Source organism: Curcuma longa, chromosome 7, assembly GCF_044706935.1.
Source record: "Curcuma longa cultivar G26 ecotype Majalengka, Jawa Barat chromosome 7, ITB_CL_G26_1.1, whole genome shotgun sequence".
Lineage (NCBI taxonomy): Eukaryota > Viridiplantae > Streptophyta > Magnoliopsida > Zingiberales > Zingiberaceae > Curcuma > Curcuma longa.
In genome coordinates, this window is record NC_133867.1 from 8,935,332 (window position 1) to 8,959,241 (window position 23,910).

At 38.7% G+C, this 23,910-nt stretch overlaps 5 protein-coding genes across 6 annotated transcripts; 4 read left to right on the forward strand and 1 right to left on the reverse strand.

The window, feature by feature from the left end:
• The first annotated feature begins 381 nt into the window (after positions 1-381).
• LOC141831571 (L-type lectin-domain containing receptor kinase SIT2-like) lies at positions 382-2,418 on the forward strand. The gene has a single exon (XM_074718955.1). The coding sequence runs from the start codon at positions 382-384 to the stop codon at positions 2,317-2,319; it is 1,938 nt and encodes a 645-aa protein (XP_074575056.1). The 3' UTR covers positions 2,320-2,418.
• LOC141832214 (ribosome biogenesis regulatory protein homolog) lies at positions 2,395-7,216 on the reverse strand. Of its 2 annotated transcripts, none has more exons than XM_074719702.1 (9): positions 7,044-7,216; positions 6,841-6,963; positions 6,483-6,633; positions 4,926-4,977; positions 4,663-4,791; positions 3,629-3,746; positions 3,005-3,191; positions 2,799-2,912; positions 2,395-2,717 (listed from the first exon to the last, which is right to left on the reverse strand). In XM_074719702.1, exons 2-9 carry the CDS (start codon positions 6,924-6,926, stop codon positions 2,595-2,597), a joined length of 960 nt encoding a protein of 319 aa, XP_074575803.1. In that variant the 5' UTR covers positions 6,927-6,963; positions 7,044-7,216; the 3' UTR covers positions 2,395-2,594. The 2 variants fall into 2 exon arrangements, with proteins under 2 accessions (XP_074575803.1, XP_074575802.1); XM_074719701.1 differs by having other exon boundaries at positions 6,841-6,972.
• LOC141832594 (uncharacterized) lies at positions 7,082-10,998 on the forward strand. The gene is given in 2 exon segments (XM_074720075.1): positions 7,082-7,251; positions 10,260-10,998. Coding segments are annotated over 2 exon segments (690 nt in total). The 3' UTR covers positions 10,780-10,998.
• A 7,186-nt stretch (positions 10,999-18,184) lies between these two features.
• LOC141831497 (uncharacterized protein At1g01500-like) lies at positions 18,185-20,972 on the forward strand. The gene is made up of 3 exons (XM_074718866.1): positions 18,185-18,433; positions 18,888-19,718; positions 20,356-20,972. Exons 2-3 carry the CDS (start codon positions 19,014-19,016, stop codon positions 20,587-20,589), a joined length of 939 nt encoding a protein of 312 aa, XP_074574967.1. The 5' UTR covers positions 18,185-18,433; positions 18,888-19,013; the 3' UTR covers positions 20,590-20,972.
• Positions 20,973-21,184: 212 nt separating this feature from the next.
• Positions 21,185-23,690, forward strand: LOC141831496 (glucan endo-1,3-beta-glucosidase 7-like). The gene is made up of 4 exons (XM_074718864.1): positions 21,185-21,494; positions 21,685-22,700; positions 22,786-23,062; positions 23,394-23,690. Exons 1-4 carry the CDS (start codon positions 21,428-21,430, stop codon positions 23,426-23,428), a joined length of 1,395 nt encoding a protein of 464 aa, XP_074574965.1. The 5' UTR covers positions 21,185-21,427; the 3' UTR covers positions 23,429-23,690.
• Positions 23,691-23,910: the final 220 nt, after the last annotated feature.

The window sequence follows — 23,910 nt, forward strand, 5'->3', positions numbered from 1 at the left end:
TAATTTAAAATTATTTATTCAAACCTTCCAGCACATAAATTGAAATTAAATTCATTTCAATTCGATAATTTTCTTTGTAATTTCAGATAATAAAATTGTCCAACGGAAAGATCCGCCGGTAATGCATAGCCAACGACCACATAATGCATTCTAGAAAGATCGTTGCCGTTTTGTTTGCTTGGCATAATGCCTCGAGTCGAGGAAGAGAAGTCCGGGTAAAAGTCTTGTCGAGGATGGTTGACTTTTCTTTGGTTGCGTTAGTCGACTCAAGATTTTTCACTGGTCAATTTTGGAGTAACAGAAAAATTTAGAATCGATTGGATTTCATAAATCTAGGGGACTGAATCTAGACAAGATGTTCCAAAGATTGAAACTTGTGACATGGGGCAGAGCACCTTCCTTTGCCTCCTCTTGTTCCTCTTACTCCGCCACCGTCTCTCCGCCGGAGTCGCCACCGGCGCCGGCGAAGACTTCACCTTGAACGGCTTCCGGGGAGCAAACCTCACCCTCGACGACACTGCCACGATCACCTCCAACGGCCTCTTGAGGCTCACCAACAACACGAGGCAGGTGAGAGGCTATGCTTTCCACCCGTCGGAAATTCAATTCCGGCCACCTCGTCACAACGGGACCGTCTTCTCCTTCTCCACCACCTTCGTCTTCGCCACCATCCTCAAAGACGAGTACATCGGTGGCAACGGCCTCACCTTCTTCATCTCCGGCTCCGACAACTTCTCCAGCGCGCTGGGAAGTCATTACCTGGGCCTCTTCAATCACGACAACAATGGCAACTCCACCAACCACGTCTTCGCCGTCGAGCTCGACACCGTCTTTAACCCTGATATCCACGACATCGACAACAACCACGTCGGGATCGATGTTAACGGCGTGGTGTCCAACTTTTCGGTCCACGCCGGTTACTTTTCCGATGACACCGGTGTGTTCCAGAATTTGAGCCTTCTCGGCGAGCAAGTCATGCAAGCTTGGGTGGAATATGATGCAGAGAGCATGCGGCTCAATGTTACCTTGGCTCCGGTTCCAACGGCGAAGCCGAGGAGGCCGCTGATATCGAGGGAGATCGATCTTTCGCCGGTGTTCTTGGATTCTATGTTTGTTGGCTTCTCTGCTTCCACTGGTTCTTTTCGAACGGCTCACTATGTGCTCGGCTGGAGCTTCAAGATCAACGGCACGGCGCGAGCTCTAGACTACTCGTTGCTACCTTCGCTTCCTCGAACCAAATCCGGCGGCAGATCGACGCTTTTGGTGGTCGGGATCCCGCTGGCTTCCGCCGGAGTTGTTTTGGCGATCGCCGGCGTGGTGGCTTTGGTGGTGAGGAGAAGGATGAAGTATGCGGAGCTTCTCGAAGACTGGGAGAGGGAGTACGGCCCTCACCGGTTCTCGTACAAGGACTTGTTCGACGCCACCGGCGGCTTCTCGGAGGAGAATTCACTCGGCGACGGTGGATTCGGCAGGGTGTACCGAGGGGTTTTACCGATGACCAAACTGGATGTCGCCGTAAAAAGAGTGTCTCATGAGTCGAGGCAGGGGATGAAGGAGTTCGTCGCAGAGATCGTTAGCCTTGGCCGTCTCCGGCACCGAAACCTCGTCCGGCTGCTGGGCTATTGCCGGCGAAAGGGGGAGCTCCTCTTGGTCTACGACTACATGCCCAACGGCAGCCTCGATAAGTTGCTGTACGATCGACTCCGGCCATGTCTCGATTGGCCGACGAGGTTTAAGATCATCAAAGGCGTGGCGTCGGGCCTTCTCTACCTCCACGAAGACTGGGAGCAGATGGTGATCCACAGAGACATCAAGGCGAGCAATGTGTTGCTCGACAGCGAGATGAACGGAAGGTTAGGCGACTTCGGATTGGCCAGGCTTTACGACCACGGCAACGATCCGCAGACCACGCACATTGTCGGAACCATGGGCTACATCGCGCCGGAGCTGATGCGGACTGGGCGGGCCTCGGCCGCGACCGACGTGTTCGCCTTCGGGACGTTCCTTTTGGAGGTCGCCTGCGGCCGGCGGCCGGTGGATTGGGCCGCCGACATTGACAAGCTCGAGTTACTGGAATGGGTGCTGGAAAGTTGGCGAAAGGGGTCGATACTCGAGACGAAGGACGCCCGGTTGGGGGAGGAGTTTGTGGCAGAGGAGGTGGAGCTGGTTCTGATGCTTGGGCTGCTCTGCACGCACCCGCTGCCGGCGGCAAGGCCTCACATGAGCCGGGTGGTGGAGTACTTGGAGGGTAGCTCGCCACTGCCGGAGCTTCAAAACGATCTGCGCTACAGCACAGTAAGAGTTTTGACGATTACATGACGTCGTATCCGTCATCATCTTCGGCCGGTGGCTACAATATCTTCGATCACCGGAGCTCTATATTTTTTTGTTCAATTACTGTTAATTTTGATTTCTTGATCAGCAATTTGTGATTAGCTTACATTGTTTGTACTGTGGATATATAAAGGGATCCCAACAGGTAACTAAACTATAATCCACCAGGTCTTCAGTTTCTTATCAATACAGAAAAGTAAACTACAAAATAGGATAGAAATTCGACGATAATAAGTAACATAAAGTGAAGATGTTACCATTTAGTGCTTCTTTGATGGTTTCTTAAGAGATTTCTTTGGCTTAAGCTTGCTGGGCGAAGATCTCTGGCTCTCCTTTTCCATCCTTCGCTTCCTCTCCTTTTTCACGTTAAACATTGTGACAGCCTGTTTCGTGATGATAAAAACAATAAGGTGGTGTTTTGGAACTCATTATGATATAAACAAAAACTACAAGCTGAATCTTACCTTATTGACATCAAGTATATTGTTGGAGCTTTTGGTCATTAGCTGTTCGAGAATTTTTGCTGTTTGTTCTTGCTCTTGTGAGCTCATTCCCTTGCCTTCAACTACAGGGAGAAACTACACGAACAAAAGAAAACAATTAATGTGGCATCAGTTTGCAAGATGAGATAGAAATGCTAGAAAATAGGAAACATGTAGGTACTACCAACCTTTCGATGCTTGCCGGTATGCTTGAGGGGTTTCTCTCCTGGAAGCTTCCGATCGAATTTCCCACCACTTGCTGTAGCTGTCGCTGCCATCCCAGCTACTTTCTCAAGTTCTTCTTTACTAGATTTGGTAGGTACATCTGCACGGGTTCCTGTAATGGGCCATGCTGTTGCAGCTAATTGTATGTGACTACAAAGGAAATAGTGTTAATTACTAGATTAGATGATAAGTTTTAGGAAGTTAAGAGTTCGTTTGGGTAACTAATTTCATACATGGGAGATGAAGGCATATATATATATATATTACAAGTTTCAAATACTTCAATGCCAAAACTACAAGTTTGAGAATGAAGACAACACAATAAACTCAGTAAAGCTAGCAATCCACCAGCAGAAAGAATACATGCTAGCTAAACCATATGAGCTTGAAGGCCTTAATATTACGGTTCAACTAGTTAGGATCCACCATATAGAGTTTTATTTTACTATTAAAAAGTCTTGTAAGACTCTCTTGATGGCATAACTGACATAAGAAATATGGATGGTTAATCTTCAACAAAAAAAAATAGTTTTTTCCTTGTGTATTCTTAGTGCCAGAATTAAAGGCATAACAAGAACAGCAATAACCTTGGAAGAGCGCCAGCTTTAGCAGCCTGCTTGAGGTTCTGCAACCGATTTTTCTCTTGTTTTTCAATTCGCTTTTTCTTTTCATCCTTTCTTTTGCTAAAGGGGTTCTCTCCTGGCTCTGCAAGATAAACCAATAGATGAGTCAAACGAATGAAACAACAATAACCATATTTGAACTCCATTCAGACAACTACAAACAGATTCAACCATAGCTGGTTGTTAGACAAAATACTTACACACTGGAAATGACCAACAACGATAACACAAATATCACTGCTGGAGACAAGTTGCAAGCAAAGTATAGTTAAATGAAAATTAGGATTGATTTTTTTTTCCGAATGGAGTAATGAATTGGAGAGTTCATATTGGATCATGCAGAAGAGCATTACGTGACAATAATGATTTTTTTTAATCGCATGAGTGTAGCTCCAAGGCTATGGAGATGTAAATTAGACTGTGAAAGAACCCTATTAAATATTTAATGGGTAATAGAAGTTATATACAGATATGTATAACTAGGAGAAAATAGAAAATAATGTAAACAGAACATACATATAATTTGATCCTTTATTCCTTCAATCTTGAGTCTGATTTCAGTGTTCAATAACCAAAAAGAAAACAAATGGCTTGGTTATTCCAGCTCTAGTCCAGTATATTTATGTATATATAAACATACACACACATATAAATGAACTTCACTTTAAACTTATTTGAAACACACATTCATATAATATATTTATATATTTCCATTTTAATTAATTGTCAATGTTGATCTAGACATGAAGTAGACAGTGTGGTAGCTTGACTATTAGCATTTGATTGATTTAGACTTGGAAAATTTCTCACACCCCTTGAGCAGGTAAAAATATTTTTTTCTCCTTTTACTATTTACATATTGAAACAATATTAAAATTTATAAGCATCTAAAAAAATCCCAAAATGGCAAAGTGATTAACATATCATCGATAGTATGAGGCAAAAAAATAATAATATTGATGCCAATTTTAATAAAATACAATAAAATGAACCATTACCATCTGACAATTTAGCCTCGATGATTGGTATATCTTTATCATCATTGACCCGGTCATAACCATGAGTTCTTTTCCAAGTACCAGTTTGTTCATCAAAAGCGCGCTTCCCTTTCTTCCGCTTCGTTATACCTGCAAAATGAATGTTCAGTTATATTCAGTTGCACCATTCTAGACTTGGTAGGATGTAATCAACAGAAATATTATAGAAACATTTTAAAACTGAATCATCACTTTAGGGAATTAAGTGTTCTTGTAAGGCTAACCTTTCATTTTAGCGAACAATTCCCACTTTGTAGGAAGCTTAGGTTTGGGAAACTGAAAAGAGACAGAAACTGAATCAGCGTTATTAAGAATATGTAAAACAAAAGAATAAAAGTTGACAAAAATGGATTTGCTGAATCACTGTAATAATATAGGAAATTGCAGGAAGAAAATGCAAGGAAGTTAGAACAGTGTCTATAAGCAGCAAAATGAAAATTATCATAAATAATTTGAATGAAGCTCTTTGAACATGAATTTACAATTATTTTGATTTCTTGTTCAAGAAAACTGAGAGAATGAATTTCTTGACTAAAGTCAGTGCAACAGATATTGAACTGGCATGAACAAAAATTGGAATAATATTCACATAAGTGAAAAGAAACTAAGGCTAATTACTCCTAGAGGCATATGAGAATTGAAAAAAATTAAGGACAGAAACCAAATGAACACAAGGAATCAAGAATAGACTACTACATCAACACTCCGTCCATCTACAATGCCAAAAATTGGAAAATAGAAAGTCAAAAAGAAAGATCAGGCAACTTTTGACCATGTTTCTTGCAAAGAAGAAAATAACTAGAGAAAGAAAAATAAGAGAAAAAAATAGAAAATGAATTATCAAATATTTTTTATCCAATTGTTTCCTTGGAAGGAAGGGAGGGAGGTAAAGTTTAATTTTAAAACTTTATATATTAAAATCATTAACCAAAAATGGATTTGAAAAGAAAATTATTTAATCTTTTTTAAGTTTAGATTTCAGCTACGTTGCATGTGAAAGTGAGTTTTCTGTTCAAATCAGATAAAAGCAATATAGAGAAAAACCAAAGCAAAATTTCCCCTGCCTTTCTCTTTACACCCTCATTTCCACCAAAGGAAACAGAGAGAAAGAGCACTTGAAAAAAATTTCCAGTGACTCATTCCCTTCTTGATTTCTTTCCCTCGTAAGAAACCCACCCTTTGTGTTTGCCAATCATAGTGTCGTCCACACACAGATTTACATTGTCTGATTAAGTAGAAATCATGTCCATTGTCTACTTGTATGGAAGAACAAAACAAAAAATAGAGGAACAATTTAGCTCTTTTATCCCTACTTTTGGTTCCTTCCAAAAATGAGAAGAAGAGGGGAGAAAGAACAAAAATGTGTTGAAAAGACTAGTTGAACCTTGTATCACTTGGGAATAACAGAATCAAATGGTTAAAGTTGTCATTTTATCAGATTTCCTCTTCCTTCCTCTCAAGTAGACAAAACAAAGAAAATCCCTCTCTCCCTTACCCTTTTCCCTCCCAACGCTCAATTCATTTTATCCACTCTTCCTCCATTTAAACAGATATAGCATTATTTTGCAGGTACAATAATTCGAATACTGGCCATTTTCACCACTAAAAGATCTATATTACTTTTATAATTACACTAAAGAACATTGCACATTACTGAAAGTTGAGAAATAAATTTTACATTTTCTTCTAATTATAACAAAATGCAATAAATCTGAGAATAATTCAAAACTAACTTAATATAAGGCGTGATGGAAACAGAGGACACAGAACCAAATACATACATGTTTTTCCCTCGGAAGCTTGGTAGTTGGCTGCGGAAAATGAACGATGGTACCATCACGATCCTCAGTAGCAGGGAGTGCGAAAAGAGCATTGGCTATGGCTTGGACTAGCTCCGTTCCTTTCTCCAGGCACACCTTGGTTAGCTCCTCCCTAATCATCACAACGAAGAGAAATGCACAAGCTCAAACAAAAGCAGTATAGGCACAGTAAGGCTAGGGTTTTAGCACATAAGCTCAAACAAAAGAGTCCTAAACCCAAATCGAGAAAAAAAGTCCGCCGGTAAAACACAATCGCCAAGTAAGAAAAAAAAGTCCACTTTCACGCTAAGCGGAAGTAGAAAAACAGATGGCTACGCACCGAGAAGAGGGAATGGAGTCGAAATGGTGAGTGGCATCGAATGCCATCAGGTTTCCCAAGTCGATCTGATACTTCTCCAGCTCCATCGCGAAGGTGTGAGGTGGAGAAAGAGGACGTTGTTCTCTGGTGCAACTGAAATAATATTAGGGTTTCAATCTGATAATTCTCCCGCTCAATCGAAGGATGAAAGGGTAGGATGATACATTGTTTCCAGAGGCAGTCCGCAGGCAAAGGCGAATGGATGGAAGAGACGGAGAAGCTGCGGCGCGAGGGGGAGGAGGGCTGCGGTGCCGCTGCCGACGACCGGCGCTTCTGCAAGGGGCGACGCCTCGATCGAATCGATGATAGCGACGCAACGGAGCAGCGCGCGGCGGCGAAGCCGCGAGCGACGGGCAGGAGAATTAAAGAATTGTACGGAAGGGCGCTGATCAAATAGGGCAAAAATAAAAGGGCTCCTTTGCAAAAATTTTGTAAAGGGTGCCCCATCATACGGGCCTGGAGTTCCGGCCCGGTCCAGCAGAACTTGGGCCGTCCAGAACAACTTGTGATAGAACGAACCTTAGCCGAGTACAGCCTGCATACTAAGCCCAATCTAAATATTTAAAAAGGAAAAAAAATAAAGTTTAATTTTATCTATTTTTTTTATTTTTGAAAATTGATTAGATTATCCTAAAACATCGATGTAGATTGGTTCGTTTAATTAAAAATACAAGAGAATTATGAACCAAACCCTTGGTTATTGGTTTATTTTTGTGGCAAATAGCTTAGGGTGATGGTTATTGCAATGATGGAACAATTAGATATCATGGTTAACCTTGTGATTGAGCACTCGATCTAGTGATATTGACTTGCTTTATCGTTGTAAAACTCTTTAGATGCAATGTGTCATGAGTGAGATTTGAATTTTCATTATTTATAAAATCTGTCTTACCTTTTTACCATCACACTGTAGTCTCGAGAGTATGTATTCCCCGTCATTGTTCTTTATTTAGGTCCGTCTTATTTATGTTTTACACAACTAATAGGGCTCTATCACTCCTACTATAGCGGAGGAACTTGCAATTATCATCCACCTCGCCATTGAACACTAAATTAATCTGAATCATTCCATGAGAACTTGAATAATATCCTAATTAACGAAGTCACTCTTTTATTTTTCTTCTCTTTACTTGCACCCTTTATAAAATTAATATTTATTTATATTTTAAAATTTGATAGAATCTAAAGAGAACGTTAATATTCATGAATAATATTCAGAAATAAAATTTACGACTCATATTTATCAATAAACTCTGATCAATATCATAAATAAATAAAGAAATTTAACATGAACAAACAAATTTATATTATTAAACTCGATAGTTTAGAGTCAATCACAATGCACTTGCCATGGTAAAATAGCATCATATTCAAAACACAGCCTATAACATGATAAAGATTTGGCTTAAAAAAAGCAAACATCTAACTTAGACAAGCTGCTCATCTTTACACCAAATTAAAACCATAAAGAATTCATAATGAAGTCTTTCGAATGATAAAATCATGCACCTAGTCAGATATTCTTCCCTTTCAAATTGTCAAAGTATGAAACAAAGTCAGTAATTTTGACAGTCGAGGTACTTGCTAGATCTTCTGGTCTCTTCACAGTGATAGTTTTCAGTTAACTTGGGATTTCGCCTTAGCTTCTTCTAACTGCTCATCTTCAAAAAGACTATCAGGAAATTTTTTTCTCGTTTCTTCATCCTCTTCGACAAACTCAGAATCGAAGCATAGAAAATCGTCCCCTATTTGGTCTGAACAAGCGTCTTTGACTGCTTGCTCAAGGTCATTTATCCTCCTCCAAACATCTCTTTGACTTTTATGATAGATCAGCCAAATGGGCATTAGTGTCTTTGGCAGCAGCTTCATGCTTCTCGGGGCAAATGTGAATTTATTTTTAAAAATATTTTTATTTTCAATGATATCATAATAACTACCCTTTCCTAACGGTTGTAATTATATTGTTGTAATAGTAGTTACAATTATATAGTTATTATAATATAATACAGATTAATATTACTAAAAATAAACTATGTATTTTATAGTAATTATGATTCTAACTGTTGTATTATTGACTAAAGATAACTGTTATAATTACGTAGTGATTATAATCTCATAATGTTATAATATAATATTAATTTGTATTAATTAGAAATAAATTGTCTATGCTGTATCAGTTAAGAATGCGACAAACTGAATCCAATCGAATAATATGAAAATATTGATATTTGAGTTCAAATTTAAAAAATATATATGGAATTCGAATTCGATTCGAAGTTCAAAATATACATAATTTTGATTTGAGTTCGATTAGAAATAAAAATCGAACTTAAGTTTGGTTTGAATTGTTTGAGTCTTGATTCAAACAAAATCGAATTATAATTTAAAATGACTTAAATTAGAATTCGGTTTGAACTATTCGAATATATTTAAATTAAGATGATGTAAAATTAATTAGGATTTTATCCAAGTATACCCTGTGAACAATCAAACAAAATAAGACTTGAAAAAATTATCCAACATATTTAAGTTTAATTTAAATTTAATAATTTTAAATATTAATCAAATATTTTTCAAGCTGGTTCAAAAAAACTCACAAACAAGTTCGATTCATTTTCATCTCTAATAACTATGAATTATATTTGCTACAACGTGATATTATTAATATTGATTAGAATTGAATTATTACGATTTTATAATTATTATAGTAATATTAAAAATTTAAAAAATAAAAAATAGACTCAACGGCATGAGATGTTATTTTTACAATAAATGAAAAAAGCTGAGCTTTTAATTTTCCTCAAACTTTATATATAAATTAATATTATTATATTTTTAATGCATTTTAAATTTGCCTATATGTTTTTTTAAATAGAATTTTAAAATTACTAAATAACTTTTGTTAAAAAGTTATTAATTCCCGCATTTGTTTGTCTATATTTATTTTGAGTGTATTGATATTCTTTTTTCTTAAACTAAACCATTTGGAGCCATTAATATTTTTCTATTATTTATGGTTGAAGTTAAAGATTATCACTATTGATTCTTAATATTTTTTTCTTCGCTATCTGACTATAAAATATTTTAAAAAATAAATATATGAATTTGATAAATTTAGAAGTAAAATGTATGATAGAAACATTTAATTAAATTGCTAAAAAAATTAAGTAAAAAAAAATTCAAACTCGGGGAAAAAAACATATAACTCAACTTCGAATGCCTAAACACATCCATTTCGCTTTGCCCTATGCCCTAGAAGCCGCCGGCGACCATTTCCCGGCGAAGAGATGGCGAACGAAGATCCCCTTTTCCTCTTTAATGGAGGAGGCGAAGAAGAGCCAGAACAAATTCGAGGAGATGTAGCGGCATTTGGTGGGGAGGCGAGCGGCGATCCGCATCATCGAGCTCGGATCCGGTGCTGGACTCGTTGGCATCGCTGCCGCTTCCATTCTCGGCGCCCACGTCACCCTGACCGACCTCCCCCATGTCCTCCCCAACCTTCGGTTCAACGCGGACGCCAACTCCAACTCCATTGCCGCCCGCGGAGGTTCCGTCGACGTGCGCCAGCTTCGGTGAGGGGAGGACGAGGACGCGGCGGCGTTCCTCGTCGACGGGACGCCGGCGTTCGACGCCGTCCGTGCGTCGGACGTGGTCTACTACGACCACCTCATCGATCCGCTGCTGCTGACGCTGCGAGCGTTGGTGAAGAGCGAGGTGGTGCTCGTGATGGCGCATCTGAAGAGGTGGAAGAACAGGGACGCCGTGTTCTTCCGTAAGGCCAGAAAGGTGTCCGACGTATCGTTGCTGCACACCGACCCGCCACTGCCTGGACAACGAGTCGGGGTCGCCATATACCGCTTCACTGAGAAGACGACCATCAAAGATGACATCGCCAAATGAGTCGATATTGGTAAGCAAAATCACAAGGTCAGACTGAAAATTCACTTAAGTATTTGTTTCAGTACGTTGGAGTATGCTAGAAACAAGGAAAAGACAGATTCGTGAGGATCCATGATTCTAAAGTAGAAAACTTTTTTAAAAAAATGGTCAAAAGAGTGTCCTTAGTTTTTTTTGGAGTCATCGAGGATCATCTTTTGTTAATTTTTAATCAAAGGGTATCTCACTCCATCCATGGATAACTTATACATAATTACCCAATTGTCCTTTAATATACTATTTTCATTATTATCTCACTTCTAAATCCTAAATTAGTCGGGCATATAGTAACTGTTACGAAACCGTAACTACTACACAATACGGATTCATAACTGTTAAAAAATATTCACGTTGTAGCAGTTATAATTTCGTAACTGCTACAATCTAGATTTGATCTGCTCACTTAATATTCATGTTGTAGCTGTTATAAAACCGTAGCTGTTACAATATAAATGTAGCTGTTACAATACGCCTCTAGTTCAAGATTTAGATGAGAGAAATAGATGAAAGATAATAATGAAGAGTATAATAGACAGTAGTTGGGTAATTATACATAGATTGCTGGTGGAGTGGGATGTCCTTTTCATAAAAAATCAAAAAGGAACTCCCCTTTGATGATTTGAAACAAATATGGGATGTCCTTTTGATTTTTGCCCATTTTTTTCACACTGTACTTGGTGCATGAATCAGGATTGTCCATTTCAGTATGATTTTGGCTACCAAATATTTAGTTGCTAATGCATAGTTTCTACTATGGAACATTGTTGGTAGCTGATTGTCCAATTCATGGATGATTGTTTGAATCTGCCACCAAACCTGGTAGCTGATTGTTAGCTCCAACTAACTTCAACTGCCAAATCTTTATGTTGGAGTAAATGTTGCACAAGTCAACTTAAGATCTCACAACTTTATCTTTAAGGCTGCTGCTAAAGTAGTTTTAACCGACTCTGTCATTGATTCCATACTTGTTCATTTCTTGACTGCTAAAGGATTGACAAAGGGGTTCTCTTCAACCAGAAGAAGATAATTGCTTAATAAGTTGTACGGGAGTTTGGGCATGTGCTTCCTTTCCCCAAGAAAGAGGAGTAAGTTTGAATTAATTAGTCTTCAAATGAATACCCTCACTTAGCACCCTTGGAAGAGTGTAGGAAACTACTTCCAGATATTCAAATGTTTACAGTGTATTATTAAGGAGGTGAGAATTTGATTGATAAAATATGCTTGTGATGGTGCTAGGACTTATATCTAGGATGATCCGAGAGCATCCCATTAAGCATGAGGCCTGCACTTCTTATGTGGATTTGGGGGATGGGTATTTTCTTGTTTCTTATTAGCTGAATGAGGGGGATCGGAATGAAGATATGCTGAAGACAATTTTTGTGGAGCATACTGTTGCGTTCATTATATCTCTCTATGGCTCAAAATCAGATGGTAAAGATTATTGAATTTGGATGGGGTGGATGGGCATGAGAATCTCTCAGCTAGAAAGTCTTACAATTTTCAAGATAAGAATGTAGAAGACTGCTTCATAGTTGCAGCTTGTGATAAAATCTCAGCAATTCTAGTTTCTTGTGGAGGCTATCCAGTAATTCCATTGTCCTTTCTGCAGCAATGATTATGATGATGCAAATGATGTTCTGTATGATTGTGTCTTTAATAAGGAATTCTGGATAAGGTTTGTTGGCTTGATGATGGGACAAATAGGATGTATGACAAGTGATCGTTACTGTGGGCTTGCATGGCAAATTGTGTATGGATGATATGAAGATAACGACATTGGTGAGGAAGGCTGTCGAGGTTGATTTAAACTATCATATTTTAGGGCACATCTAGTTGAGAGAATGGAGCCCAAGCAGCGAGACAGGATAGAGAGAAAAGAGCAAGAAATCTTTGTTTACTTTGGAGCTAGAAGGAAAAAAAAGGAAGAAATAAATGATTTTGCTTTCCTCCCTCAATTTTGGTTCGTCATAGAAACAGTTAACAGGTGAGAAAATACTACTTTCAACCCTGCAACTCTGTGAGGATCAGCATCTTATGCTCCTCATCTATGACTGTTTAACTTTGGGTTACCAAAAAAGGTTCTAAATTGAGTAGATTAGGAAAGATAGATTTCGGTTTAGGATGTTTGTGGAAACTAAGCATTGCTACCTATTGAATTTGATGATAGCATTACATTGATCTAAGTTTTATTTGTTTAAGTGCTTATCTATTACATCTACTCAAAGTCATTATGTAGCCATGGTCAACTTCCTAAACTAACAAGTAGGATTGCATTTCTTGTATTTAATGCAGAAAAGAAATGATCCTAGATTGGCACATTTGCTGATAAATTTTAAATTTAATTTTAGCGTTTGGTACTTTAGGAATTCACATTTTTCTAATAATTATATTTCTATTATGGTTTGAGCGTGTTTTCTTGATTACCAGTGTTTAGTTTTTAATTTCTTTAGCATCAAATATATAAAAGCTTGTCTTGTCTATCTAATATTCAACTTTTCATTCAAGTAGGAAGAATAATGCAAAACAGATATGACTTGAAGAATAATTCAAGATTGACGCGTCTATAAATAAATTTTATTTTAGTCGTTTGATATTCTGGTAATTATTGCATTTTTTAAAATAATAATTAGGGATAATTATATTCTCAATTATGGTCGACTGTGTTTTTCTGATTCACAATATTTATTTTCTAATATGGTCAGGATCAAGTCTATAAAAGTTAGTGAGAGGTTATTTTCCCAGCTGTTAGCTAATTTGGCCCAAATTTCTTTGTAATTAGCTCATTCAACTTTAGCATGACATCTAAAGTAGCTCAATTTAAAACAATATCCTGTTTCAGTCAAGATAAACTCAAACTGCTTCGTGCTAATCACTTTGCACAGAGGGCTACTTTCTCAAATTCAAATCCTTGTACTATTTCATTCATAGACTAATGCTCTAGTTTAGCATGTGGAAAATATTAACATTTAATATTCAAATTCCATTCGAACATAATTGAATTATAATTTAAAACGATCGATTTGAATCGTTTGGATCTTAATTTGAGTATTAAAATGGTGTAAAAATAATTAAAGTTTGATTAGAATTAGACTCACGAGCATTCGTATTATATGTTCGAACATGGTGAGTTCAATTCTATAATTTTGAATATGAATAAGATTTTTTTTAATTAATTCGAAAAGCTTGCTAACCCTAGGCAGTATCATGGAACCTTGTTGTGCTGCTAATAAAATAGATAGTAAAAAAAAATAACCTTGTGTAGCAAAACAGGTCCCTTCACTTTCACCTTTGGTAAACAAGATGTCATTGGAAGATGAACAAGAAGACTGAGAATTCATGAGCAATCCTAATAAACATAGAGTAGTTGACTAGTTATTGACTTTTTTTACTTCCATCCACCCAAGCATTTGACCAAAATTTACAGGGAAAAGAAGAAAAAAATAGTCACTGATACAATGTTTGAGGTAAGAGAAGGAACTGAATCCATGAGAATGGAAATGGAAGGGAGGAGAAATGAAACGAGAGAGAGAGAGAGATAAGATAAGATAAGAACAAACATGTCACTCAGATTTGTCCTAACATAATTGAGGCAGATAAAAAACCATGGAGATAGAGGGAACGAGAGCTTGGATTTGGTGGAATCAAGCACTACTCTTGCGAGGCCGTCGACTCTTCCTCCACCTCCTCCTTCTCGGTTCGTCCTTCTTGGCAGCAGCCGAGGAGGAAGAAACCTCAACTTTCTTCCCCTTCTTTCTCTTCTTCTTCTTCTTCTTTTCTGCTTACTTTTCTATTTATTTTCTTGTTTTTTCTTCTCTTGAATTGCTCCTCCTCAGCACTTTCATCATCATCTTCTTCTTCCTCCTCGCGGTCTAATTCCTCCTCCTTCAACTGTTCTTCTTCTTCTTCTTCTTCTTCTTCATCCTCTCCTGCGGCCACCTTGCGAGGCCTCCCTCTCTTTCTTCCACCCCAGGGAGACGACTCCTCCCCTCCAACTTCATGCTTGCTCCTCTTCTTGCCCATGCCAGCAACAACTCAAGAAATTCGAAATCCAATCTCTTGCCGGGCAGGTACCTGAAAACCAAAACCGACGAGTGTCTGAAACCCAACAACAAAATTAAAAAAAAAAAAAAGAAGACGAGAAGCCTTCAAACCTTCAGACTGCTTTCTTCTTCCTCCAGCTGACGACTCTACATCGACCACAACGTCGATTTGTATGAAGAGGCAAATGTGGTGGTCAAATAATGAGGGAAAGGGAAGAGGATAGCAGTGTCCGTACAGTGGGGGCTCTCCGCGTATTATGTTATTTGTGTAAATAGTCGCCATTGCTGAGGTCGCAGGGTGAAGTGGCACGGCAGAGGGTGCCAGCCAGTTCAAAGGTGGTGTGCGTTGTTGACGAAGTTGGGAACAGAAAAGGGCAAGTTTTTAATGCCTACCAAGAGAATAGGCTCGCCCTTTAGAACATGGATGGACCGACCGCTAGCACATCGTAGTCGACTTGGTCCAAGCGTCTAGATCTCTTCGTGTTAGTTTATATCGCGAGCGCGGGAAAGCCCCTTTCGAACTAGCTTTATCTCGGCCTCGGCGAATAGAAGATAACAAGACTTCACTTGAGCAAGAAGATTGTTAAGGATGACTAACTGGACTCCATTAGAAGTCGAAACGAAACGAGTTGCCAACTAACTTTCTTGTTTGTATGGGCTTGGCTTCGTGACTTCATCTCCACTCCACGAAGACTGATGGAGGAGGAAAATTGGGAAAGAAAAAGTGAGATAATGATAATCAACGGAACATGCACGCACGTCGACTCCTTGATTTGTGGCGAGCATGAGATGAGATGACGTGGTCAAAGATCTTTGTTGGATTTATGCGCCGTCCAATTTCCTCCCCACTTGCCTACGTTTTGTCTTCCTTCTATTACAATAACTCTTCATCCTCCTCGCATCTTATCTCAATCTTCATCTCTGCTAACAACACATATATCTTTTGGGATCATGGTGCAATGATAAAATATAACACAAGCTTCCTAAGCAATAAGTTTAAATTTCGTCCTAGGGTTATAGTTGAGTTGGTTATGATGGAACAGACTTATTGAAGTGGGCAAAGGTTGAATTTCGATAAAGTCGAAATAATACCCTCCTTTGTAGTGATTAATTACAATTTTCTGATTTACCTCTTCAAAGATGGTTGTAGGACTGATCGTGTGAGACTGTTGTGATGGTGGATTTCATCTTTTGCTAAGAAAAGAGAGTTTAAATCTCACCCATGGTACATTACACCTAGGTTTCTAAAAATTTATAATGTTGGATCATCCATTAAGATCCATCTTTTTTTTTAATTTATCTTGGATGGACATGCCATAACCAAGATTTTCAATCAGAAGGTAAATTTAAAAAAATTAATACAACATAAAAATAAAAATGTATAATAAAAATCATATATTAACTTTATATATTTTTACAATAATATTTTTTGAGATTTTATATTTTAAATACTAAATAATAGTTTCATTATCAACTATATCAAATACATCTCACTTAATATATGATACCAAATAATTATTTCATCTAATTATCATTAACATTGTTATTTCAAAAAATATAAGTTAAAATTTAAAAAAAAAATCAAACATTGGATTTTCACAATTTAAAAGTCTAAATTTTAAATTTATGGAGCTGAAAATAAATTTAAATTTAAAAATTTTGACCTTAGCCTTTAAGTTCTAATTGATATGATGATCTATAGATTCTTAGAGTTATTTTCTTAAACAACTATTCAAGAACACAATACAACTCAATTAATCAATTAAAATTCAAAATTTTCAACCCAAAATGCTAAAAAATTGAATTAACATTCGAAATTGAGCTGAGGTTCCACTTGGACTCATCGCACACCACATCCTCCAAAATCTCACTTTAAGTATTGAAATTGAGTCTAAGCTTCCTCAAATTATGTTTTCGGACAATAAGAACCCACGGTGATGACAAAAAATGCGTTGCGCAGTTTTGGCGAGAGAAGAAGGTTGATGAGCTCATTTTAAGTCACGATGTTCCCTCATAAAAGTTGTACCAATAGATAACTTAGGTTGAGGACTTTCTAAATATGTAATCAATTTCAACTTTTCAACGACGAAAGGTGGTGAATCGACTGGTCAAAGTGACAGGGAGAGTTTGAGACTATTTTAGAGAAGAAACTAAGAGAGGAATTAATATAGTATTATTATTATTTTTTAAATCTCAAGGAGTGGTCGCCCTCCCCTCCCTTCCCCATGGCTACACCACTACCGGTGGAAAATTTTCGTAGAGTCGGATCGAATCGTAAGAGCTATATATTTGAATTATAAAAAAAAATACTTATATATATATAGTTTCGATATTCTACGCGTCTTATAATACGCGACTCGTCTGTGAGACTGCGATAGAAGATTTAGGATGCCCGAAATAGTAGTAGTGTCATTTTTTATTTTTTTTATTTATAGTTAAGTCATTTAAGATTTTCTTTTAGAGTTTAGGAGTTGAGTTATAATATTAAGTATAAAAAAAATTTTAACGAAAAAAATTTAGTTGTTTACGGGATGTGATGGGTTGTTATCCCACACTTCTTATTCGACACACCCTGTGTGAACAGCTAAATTTTTTTTATTTTAAAATTTTTTTATGTTTAATATTATAATTCAGCCTTTAAACTTTAAAAGGAAAAATCTTAGATGGCTTAATGCCAAAAAATTAAAAAATGACTGGACACCTCAAATATTCTGTAGTAGACGAGTCGTGCACTAGGTCATGATATGAAAATCCTATATATATATATATATATTTATTTATTTAAAATAAAATTATAAAATGGAGACGTAGGCGCAACTTGAATTTTAAAATTATAAAAAAAATCTGAAATAAAATTCTATTTATTTGACTTTTAAATTCTGTTTTTGATGGCAGAGGCCCAACTTGAGAACTGGGCCCAGTCCATTAGATTGCAAAATTGCAGGTATATCCTTTCAACTTTACTATTTTGCACGAGTATCGTCTGAAAAAATAATTTCAATCATACAGAAGAAATGATCTATATTAAAACTTAAATATTAATTAATCTACTTTAAAAATAATTTGAATTCATATTAATTAATCTACTTCAATATTAATTTAAAATAATTTCTAATTGTTAATGTTCATATTGAATTCCATTTGAATTTATCTATTTTTTGTTATTTAATTATTTTTATAATATAAACTTCAATATTAATTAAAAACTATTATAACGGAAAACTTAGATTAGAATTTCATCGCTACTATTATTAGAATATTTTTTACTTTCTCGTCGTGAAAATAAATAAATCGAAAAAAAAACGCGATATTTTTCATCGATCCCTATCCATTTCGAGAGGAGAGGAAGCGAGCGAAGCCGACGTCAAGGATCCGTCGTCGCCCTCATCCTCGATTTGCCCGTCGGTGGTTGTTGCTTTCCCTGCTCTTCCTCCATCCACGTTGGAGAAAAAATTTGTGGCCTTTTCGGCCATGTCGATTGCTCGCACGGTCCGTTCAATACCGCGCATGGATGACCCGCGAGATCGTGATTGGGGGAGCAGATTGGGATTCGGGCACCGAGATCGATCGCTTTGCTGGTAACTTCGGTTTCTGGATTTGTTGAGCCAAGTTTTTTTTTTTTTGATTGCGTGGAAATCACTAATTGTTTGTGCTCGATTGCCGTTGTTTTACCGCCGCCGCCTACGAAAGTTCTACTTTTGCCTCCGATTTCATTTTGGGTTTTGGTTTCTATTTCGTGTAATTTAATGAAGATTTACGATTTCATTGGCGATGTCTTGTCTTTCGATTTTGCTTCATATTCTGAGATGAGCGCATCTTCTCACCGATGAGCATGAGATGCCTAAATAATCCCTTTTCTTTTATTTCGATTCCCGATTCTATTTAGTTTTGATTATTCTGATATGTGGTTGAATCTAATTAAGAAATCGTTTTGAAAAAACAAGTTTTTGATCGCCTTTTCTAGTACTGAATGTTCTTCATTGTTAAAGTAATGCTTTTTCTACTAATTATTTATACTGTTTGAATAATCAGATGAAGGATCATCAAAATCTATTGAGTTCTTCTTCCCTATCAATGACACAAATGTGGTATTAATTAGCAACACAGGCATAATATAGAAAAGAAGAAGAAGAAGAAGAAGAGAGATATCACTTCGACATGGGTTCTGCCTCCCACAAATTGCCCAAGTTCCATAGGAACGAGGATAATAGGAACATCATCATCCACCCTCTGTACCTTCCCAAGTCATCACCTTGGCTTGATTTGAAGGCCTTCTATGTGAGATTGAGCAATTATGAGGTTGGTGAATCAACGCCTGAGCATCTCACTATCAAGCACACCTCCTTGACTCCGGATACCATTTTAGAAGTTGATGGAAGAAGAAGTGGTATTCACTCGGATTGTGTTTCATGCTTGCTTGGAAGAGATAGGATGGATAAGAAATCAGAGGAAGCTACTTTCGTCGGAACAGATTGCATAAGGATGACTGGAAGTGTGAGGTTTGATGTTTGGGATGGAGACGATATGTTGCTTAGTGGAGTGCTGGAACTGGGAGATAGTAATGGTTTGAAGAAGGCTGAAACAAAGATAAGTAAAAGCAAATGGCGCATCAAGTGCTGGATTGCTCCTACAGCAGCCTTTCGCTTTTTGGACGACAAGATTAAGAGTTCAGAATCTTCTGCAGTTGCACCTCTAATTGAGGTTTATGTTGCTGGGTGTTCCTCAGGATCTCCCATTATCTTGACTAAGACTATGAGGCTTTCTGGCCGAATGAAATGCCAGAACAAGCTAATGCAAGATTCAATCCTAGATAACAACTCCATGGATACGGCGAAAGATTTACCACTCAAAGATGTTTCACAGGTAATGCAAGCATATTCCACACATATTGCCTAAATTTTTCATCTTTTCCATTAGATTAACTGTATCTTACTATCTAATTTACTTTACATTGTGCAGCAGGGTTCTTCCATTTGATTAACTATGGTTGTCCTATGTTGTGTTCTCTTTGTCTTTTGTTAACTCTTCAGTGAGACAAATAGAAACAGTACTTTTCAGTTTGACATATGCCACATCTAAATTAGTACTTTTAGAAAATTAGAACTAATCTTTTCTAGTTTTAGTTAACTGCACTACAACACTTTTCTTTGTTAGATTAGATTCAACACCTAGTAAATCATGTCATGGAGAGTTGACATAACATTAAATACAGATTCTCACATACTACTGGGCTCTCAGATGATTATGAGTTGGAAACTTATTCTCAAATCTGAGGATATCAAATAAGCTATTGATATTGATTGTATGATTTTCATGTTCAACTTGTTCTTTTCCTCCTCTATGTAAGTGGTTCTGGAGTATATTCTTGCCTTTTCTCTTAGCTTATTGACAATATGATGTATCATTCATCAATTCTTGTTAGTCCATTTTATCCTCCTACTGTCCTCGAGTGCTGAATGCTTATTTCTCATCGCTCTCTTCCACTTTTGACCTATAACAGGAAACTCAATACGGGGACGGCAAATCCGAAAATAGCACAGACATGGACTATGAGAGCTTGCAACCTAGTGCAGATTACGTAGACGAGGATGGCGAACTCTCATGGTTTAACGAAGGCGTCAAAGTTGGAGTTGGGATCAGCGTCGGTGTTTGTATCGGTATCGGAATTGGTGTTGGTTTGCTGATCCGCACATACCGAGCTACGAGTCGAAACTTCAAGAGGAGATTTTTTTGAACACGAATAAGTGATCCTACCTACGCAATGCCATGCTTCAATCTTTGGATGTAATACAAGATGGCACAAATTTAGGGCAGTAATCCCCAAGATAAGATGCATTACCATGCTGAAGAAAATGCTTGCTGTTGGATACTGAAATCTCTTCTATCTTGATTCTGCTGATAGTTTCAGGGCACGGAGGGTTTTTGCTTAGGGCAGAGTTCTAGCTTCTGATTAATTTCCAGAAACTTGAATAATAAAATATGGTGAATCTTTTTGACAGGTTGTTTGCTGTATCCTCGAACTAAATCTGTCAGAATTTTAGTTATAAAATGTTCTGTAACAATAATGTTGTTCTCATTCAATTTCCAGAAAATGGTTCTGTAAAATACATTTGATGATATAAAAGTATTTTCTTTATGAAAAAAACATCACTAATAATGAATTAGAAGTAAACAAAAGTAGGAATTTAGACGAAAAAAGAAGGAAAAAAAAGTCTTTTAGAGTTTGCCTAGTCCAAGAAGAACACGCTTCTTCTGTTACCCAACTTTAAGATCAAACAAAGGATAAACAATCCACCAAACAACGTGATCCAACAAAGCGCTCCAAATCAATAACTTTCTACAAGCACGTGGCGGCTGGATTCCTTCACAACTAAGCTCCTGACTCCTGTTCCGAGTAGAGAAAAGGCACAAGAATTTACTGCTTCTTCTTCCTCTTGTTCTTCAGCAGCGCATCATTTTCTTTCAGATATGATGATCGTGATCCGGGAATCTGGTTCCTCATAGCTCCCATTTTAATACAGCTCTCAGCTTTCTTCCCCAAAGCAGCGAAAGAACACTCTGATTTCTTCGCCATGGCTTCCAGGAATACCCTCTGCGCCGTGATCGCCGCTGCTCTCTTTCTCGCCCTCCCTTTTGCCAGTGAGTTCCCTGCCTTTCCGATCGAGGATCTGAGAAAAAATATATTATTCTGTGTTTTTTAGCGGTGAAAGTTTAGATCTTTGAGCTGCTCTCGTGAAGTTTCCTATTTTTTAATCTTCAAAATCAATTTTTTAATCTTCCAGTTATTGATTTTTTATGCGCGATTGACGGATTAATGGTGGAATTGCAGAGTCGCAGTCGTTTATTGGAGTAAACTACGGTGAGGTGGCTGACAACCTCCCGCCGCCGGCGGCGACGGTGCAGCTGCTCCAATCGACCACCATCTCCAAGGTCCGCCTCTACGGTGCCGATCCCAACATCCTCCGCGCACTCGCCGGCACCGGCATCTCCGTCATCATCGGCGCCGCCAACGGCGACATCGCCGCCCTGGCCTCCGACCCCATGGCCGCAGCCAACTGGGTCTCCGCCAACGTTCTTCCCTTCTTCCCCGCCACCGACATCTCCGTCGTTGCTTTGGGCAACGAGGCCTTCAGCTCCGGCGACGCCTCGCTCGCGTCTCAGCTTCTCCCGGCGATGCAGAACCTCCGCACCGCCCTCGCCGCAGCTTCCTCCGCTGCCGCCGGCATCAAGGTCTCTACTGTCAACATCATGTCGGTGCTCGCCAGCTCCGACCCGCCTTCCTCCGGCGCCTTCCACGCCGACGTGCTCCCGGCGCTCAAGGGCGTCCTCGACTTCCTAAAGAACACCGGAAGCCCCTTCATGATCAACCCCTACCCTTACTTCGCGTACCAGAGTGACCCGAGGCCGGAGACGCTGGCCTTCTGCCTCTTCCAGCCCAACGCCGGGCGGCACGACGCCGGGTCGGGGGCGACCTACATGAACATGTTCGACGCGCAGGTGGATGCGGTGAGGGCGGCGATCGCGGCGGCGGGGTTCCCGGGGGTGGAGATCGTTGTGGCGGAGACCGGGTGGCCGTACAGGGGGGACGCAGATGAGCAGGGAGCGACGGTGGAGAACGCCCAGGCGTACAACGGTGGCCTGGTGGCGCACCTGCGCTCCCTCGCCGGAACGCCGATGGCGCCGGGCAAGTCGGTGGACACCTACATCTTCGCGCTCTACGACGAGGATCTGAAGCCCGGGCCGACCTCCGAGCGCTCCTTCGGCCTCTTCCGCCCCGACCTCACGCCCACCTACGACGCAGGCCTCACCGAGTCTTCCCCCAACGCCGGCGGCCCTGCTTCTCAGGTAAGCCAACAGAGAGCTCCGGTCAAAATCGAATTTCGATAGCAAAATTAGATTTTGGCAACGAATAACGACGACAGTGGCGCAGAACACAACGGAGGCGGCGCCTAAGAGGGCTGTGGGGAAAGGATGGTGCGTGCCGAAGCAGGGGGCGACTGAGGCGGCGCTGCAGGCGAGCTTGGACTATGCTTGTGGGCAGCCGGCGGTGGACTGCAGCCCGATCCAGCAAGGAGGGGCGTGCTTCGAGCCGAACACCGTACGATCACACGCGGCGTACTCGATGAACCAGTTCTACCAGGTCTCCGGCCGCAACTCCTATGACTGCGACTTCTCCGGCTCCGGCGTCGTCACCACCGACAACCCCAGTACGTGGACTCATCTCGCGACGCATAATTTTTACCCTTTTTTCTCATAATTTACAAAATTGAATTAAGGAAATTTGCAATTCACCCCGTCAAACTTATAATCTTTTTGACAAAATCCCTTCAAAATTTAAAATGCTCATAATCTCCTTAAGCGCTGTTTACTTAGACGGAAAGTTACAAGTAGGGAAAGGCAGAGAAAAAGAAACATTACTATCATTTAATCTTATCCAATGAAATTAATAAGCTTTTTTTTAACAAAAAAGAAGAGAAAATTAATAAAAATGAATATTGTGATTTTTTTCTTCTTATTTTCTATTGTTTGATGGAATAGGTTACTCCAAGTGTGTTTACAATGGAGGGCAATGAGAAGAACATGGAGGAAGCTAAAAAGAAGAATAAGCTTTTTGTTGGTTTATGTTTATTAAAGAAGAAGGTGAGGAATAAAGGTAGATGATGATGGATTGGTTCCAATAATTAAAGGTAGTGGAATTAATTATGCCACTAGAAAAGTGTGAAATTAATTATTGGTGTGTATTAATTATTATTAGATGTTATTCTAAAATGTTATTTCAATGACCTCATAATTGAATAGGGCATGAGTAAATCACATTTAAAGTGATTATGACAATCTTTTTCAATATATTTAATTATAGTCTTATCTTGATGCTTAGGTTGGCTATTATTTGAGGAACTTAGAAGCAATTTAAATTATCTTAATGTTAAAATTGCGAGCTTATTGATGCTTGTATAACTAGAATTTAGTGGATTTGAGTTCATAATTTCCTTCCTTTCTCTAAATAATATCATGAGAATCATCTAAGGTGGCTCAAAATGTTAATAATAATTTG

Bases quoted from the DNA above. Each gene is read 5' to 3' on its own strand.
- LOC141831496 (XM_074718864.1), top strand. From the start codon at position 21,428: ATGGCTTCCAGGAATACCCTCTGCGCCGTGATCGCCGCTGCTCTCTTT. The intron at 22,701-22,785 runs GTAAGCCAACAG...ACAGTGGCGCAG, and splicing joins CCGGCGGCCCTGCTTCTCAG to AACACAACGGAGGCGGCGCC. The intron at 23,063-23,393 runs GTACGTGGACTC...TTGATGGAATAG, and splicing joins CGTCACCACCGACAACCCCA to GTTACTCCAAGTGTGTTTAC.
- LOC141832214 (XM_074719702.1), bottom strand. From the start codon at position 6,926: ATGGAGCTGGAGAAGTATCAGATCGACTTGGGAAACCTGATGGCATTC. The intron at 4,792-4,925 runs GTTAGCCTTACA...TTCATTTTGCAG, and splicing joins ATTGTTCGCTAAAATGAAAG to GTATAACGAAGCGGAAGAAA. The intron at 3,192-3,628 runs GTTATTGCTGTT...TTTCCTTTGTAG, and splicing joins AAAGCTGGCGCTCTTCCAAG to TCACATACAATTAGCTGCAA.
- LOC141831497 (XM_074718866.1), top strand. From the start codon at position 19,014: ATGGGTTCTGCCTCCCACAAATTGCCCAAGTTCCATAGGAACGAGGAT. The intron at 19,719-20,355 runs GTAATGCAAGCA...GACCTATAACAG, and splicing joins CACTCAAAGATGTTTCACAG to GAAACTCAATACGGGGACGG.
- LOC141831571 (XM_074718955.1), top strand. From the start codon at position 382: ATGGGGCAGAGCACCTTCCTTTGCCTCCTCTTGTTCCTCTTACTCCGC.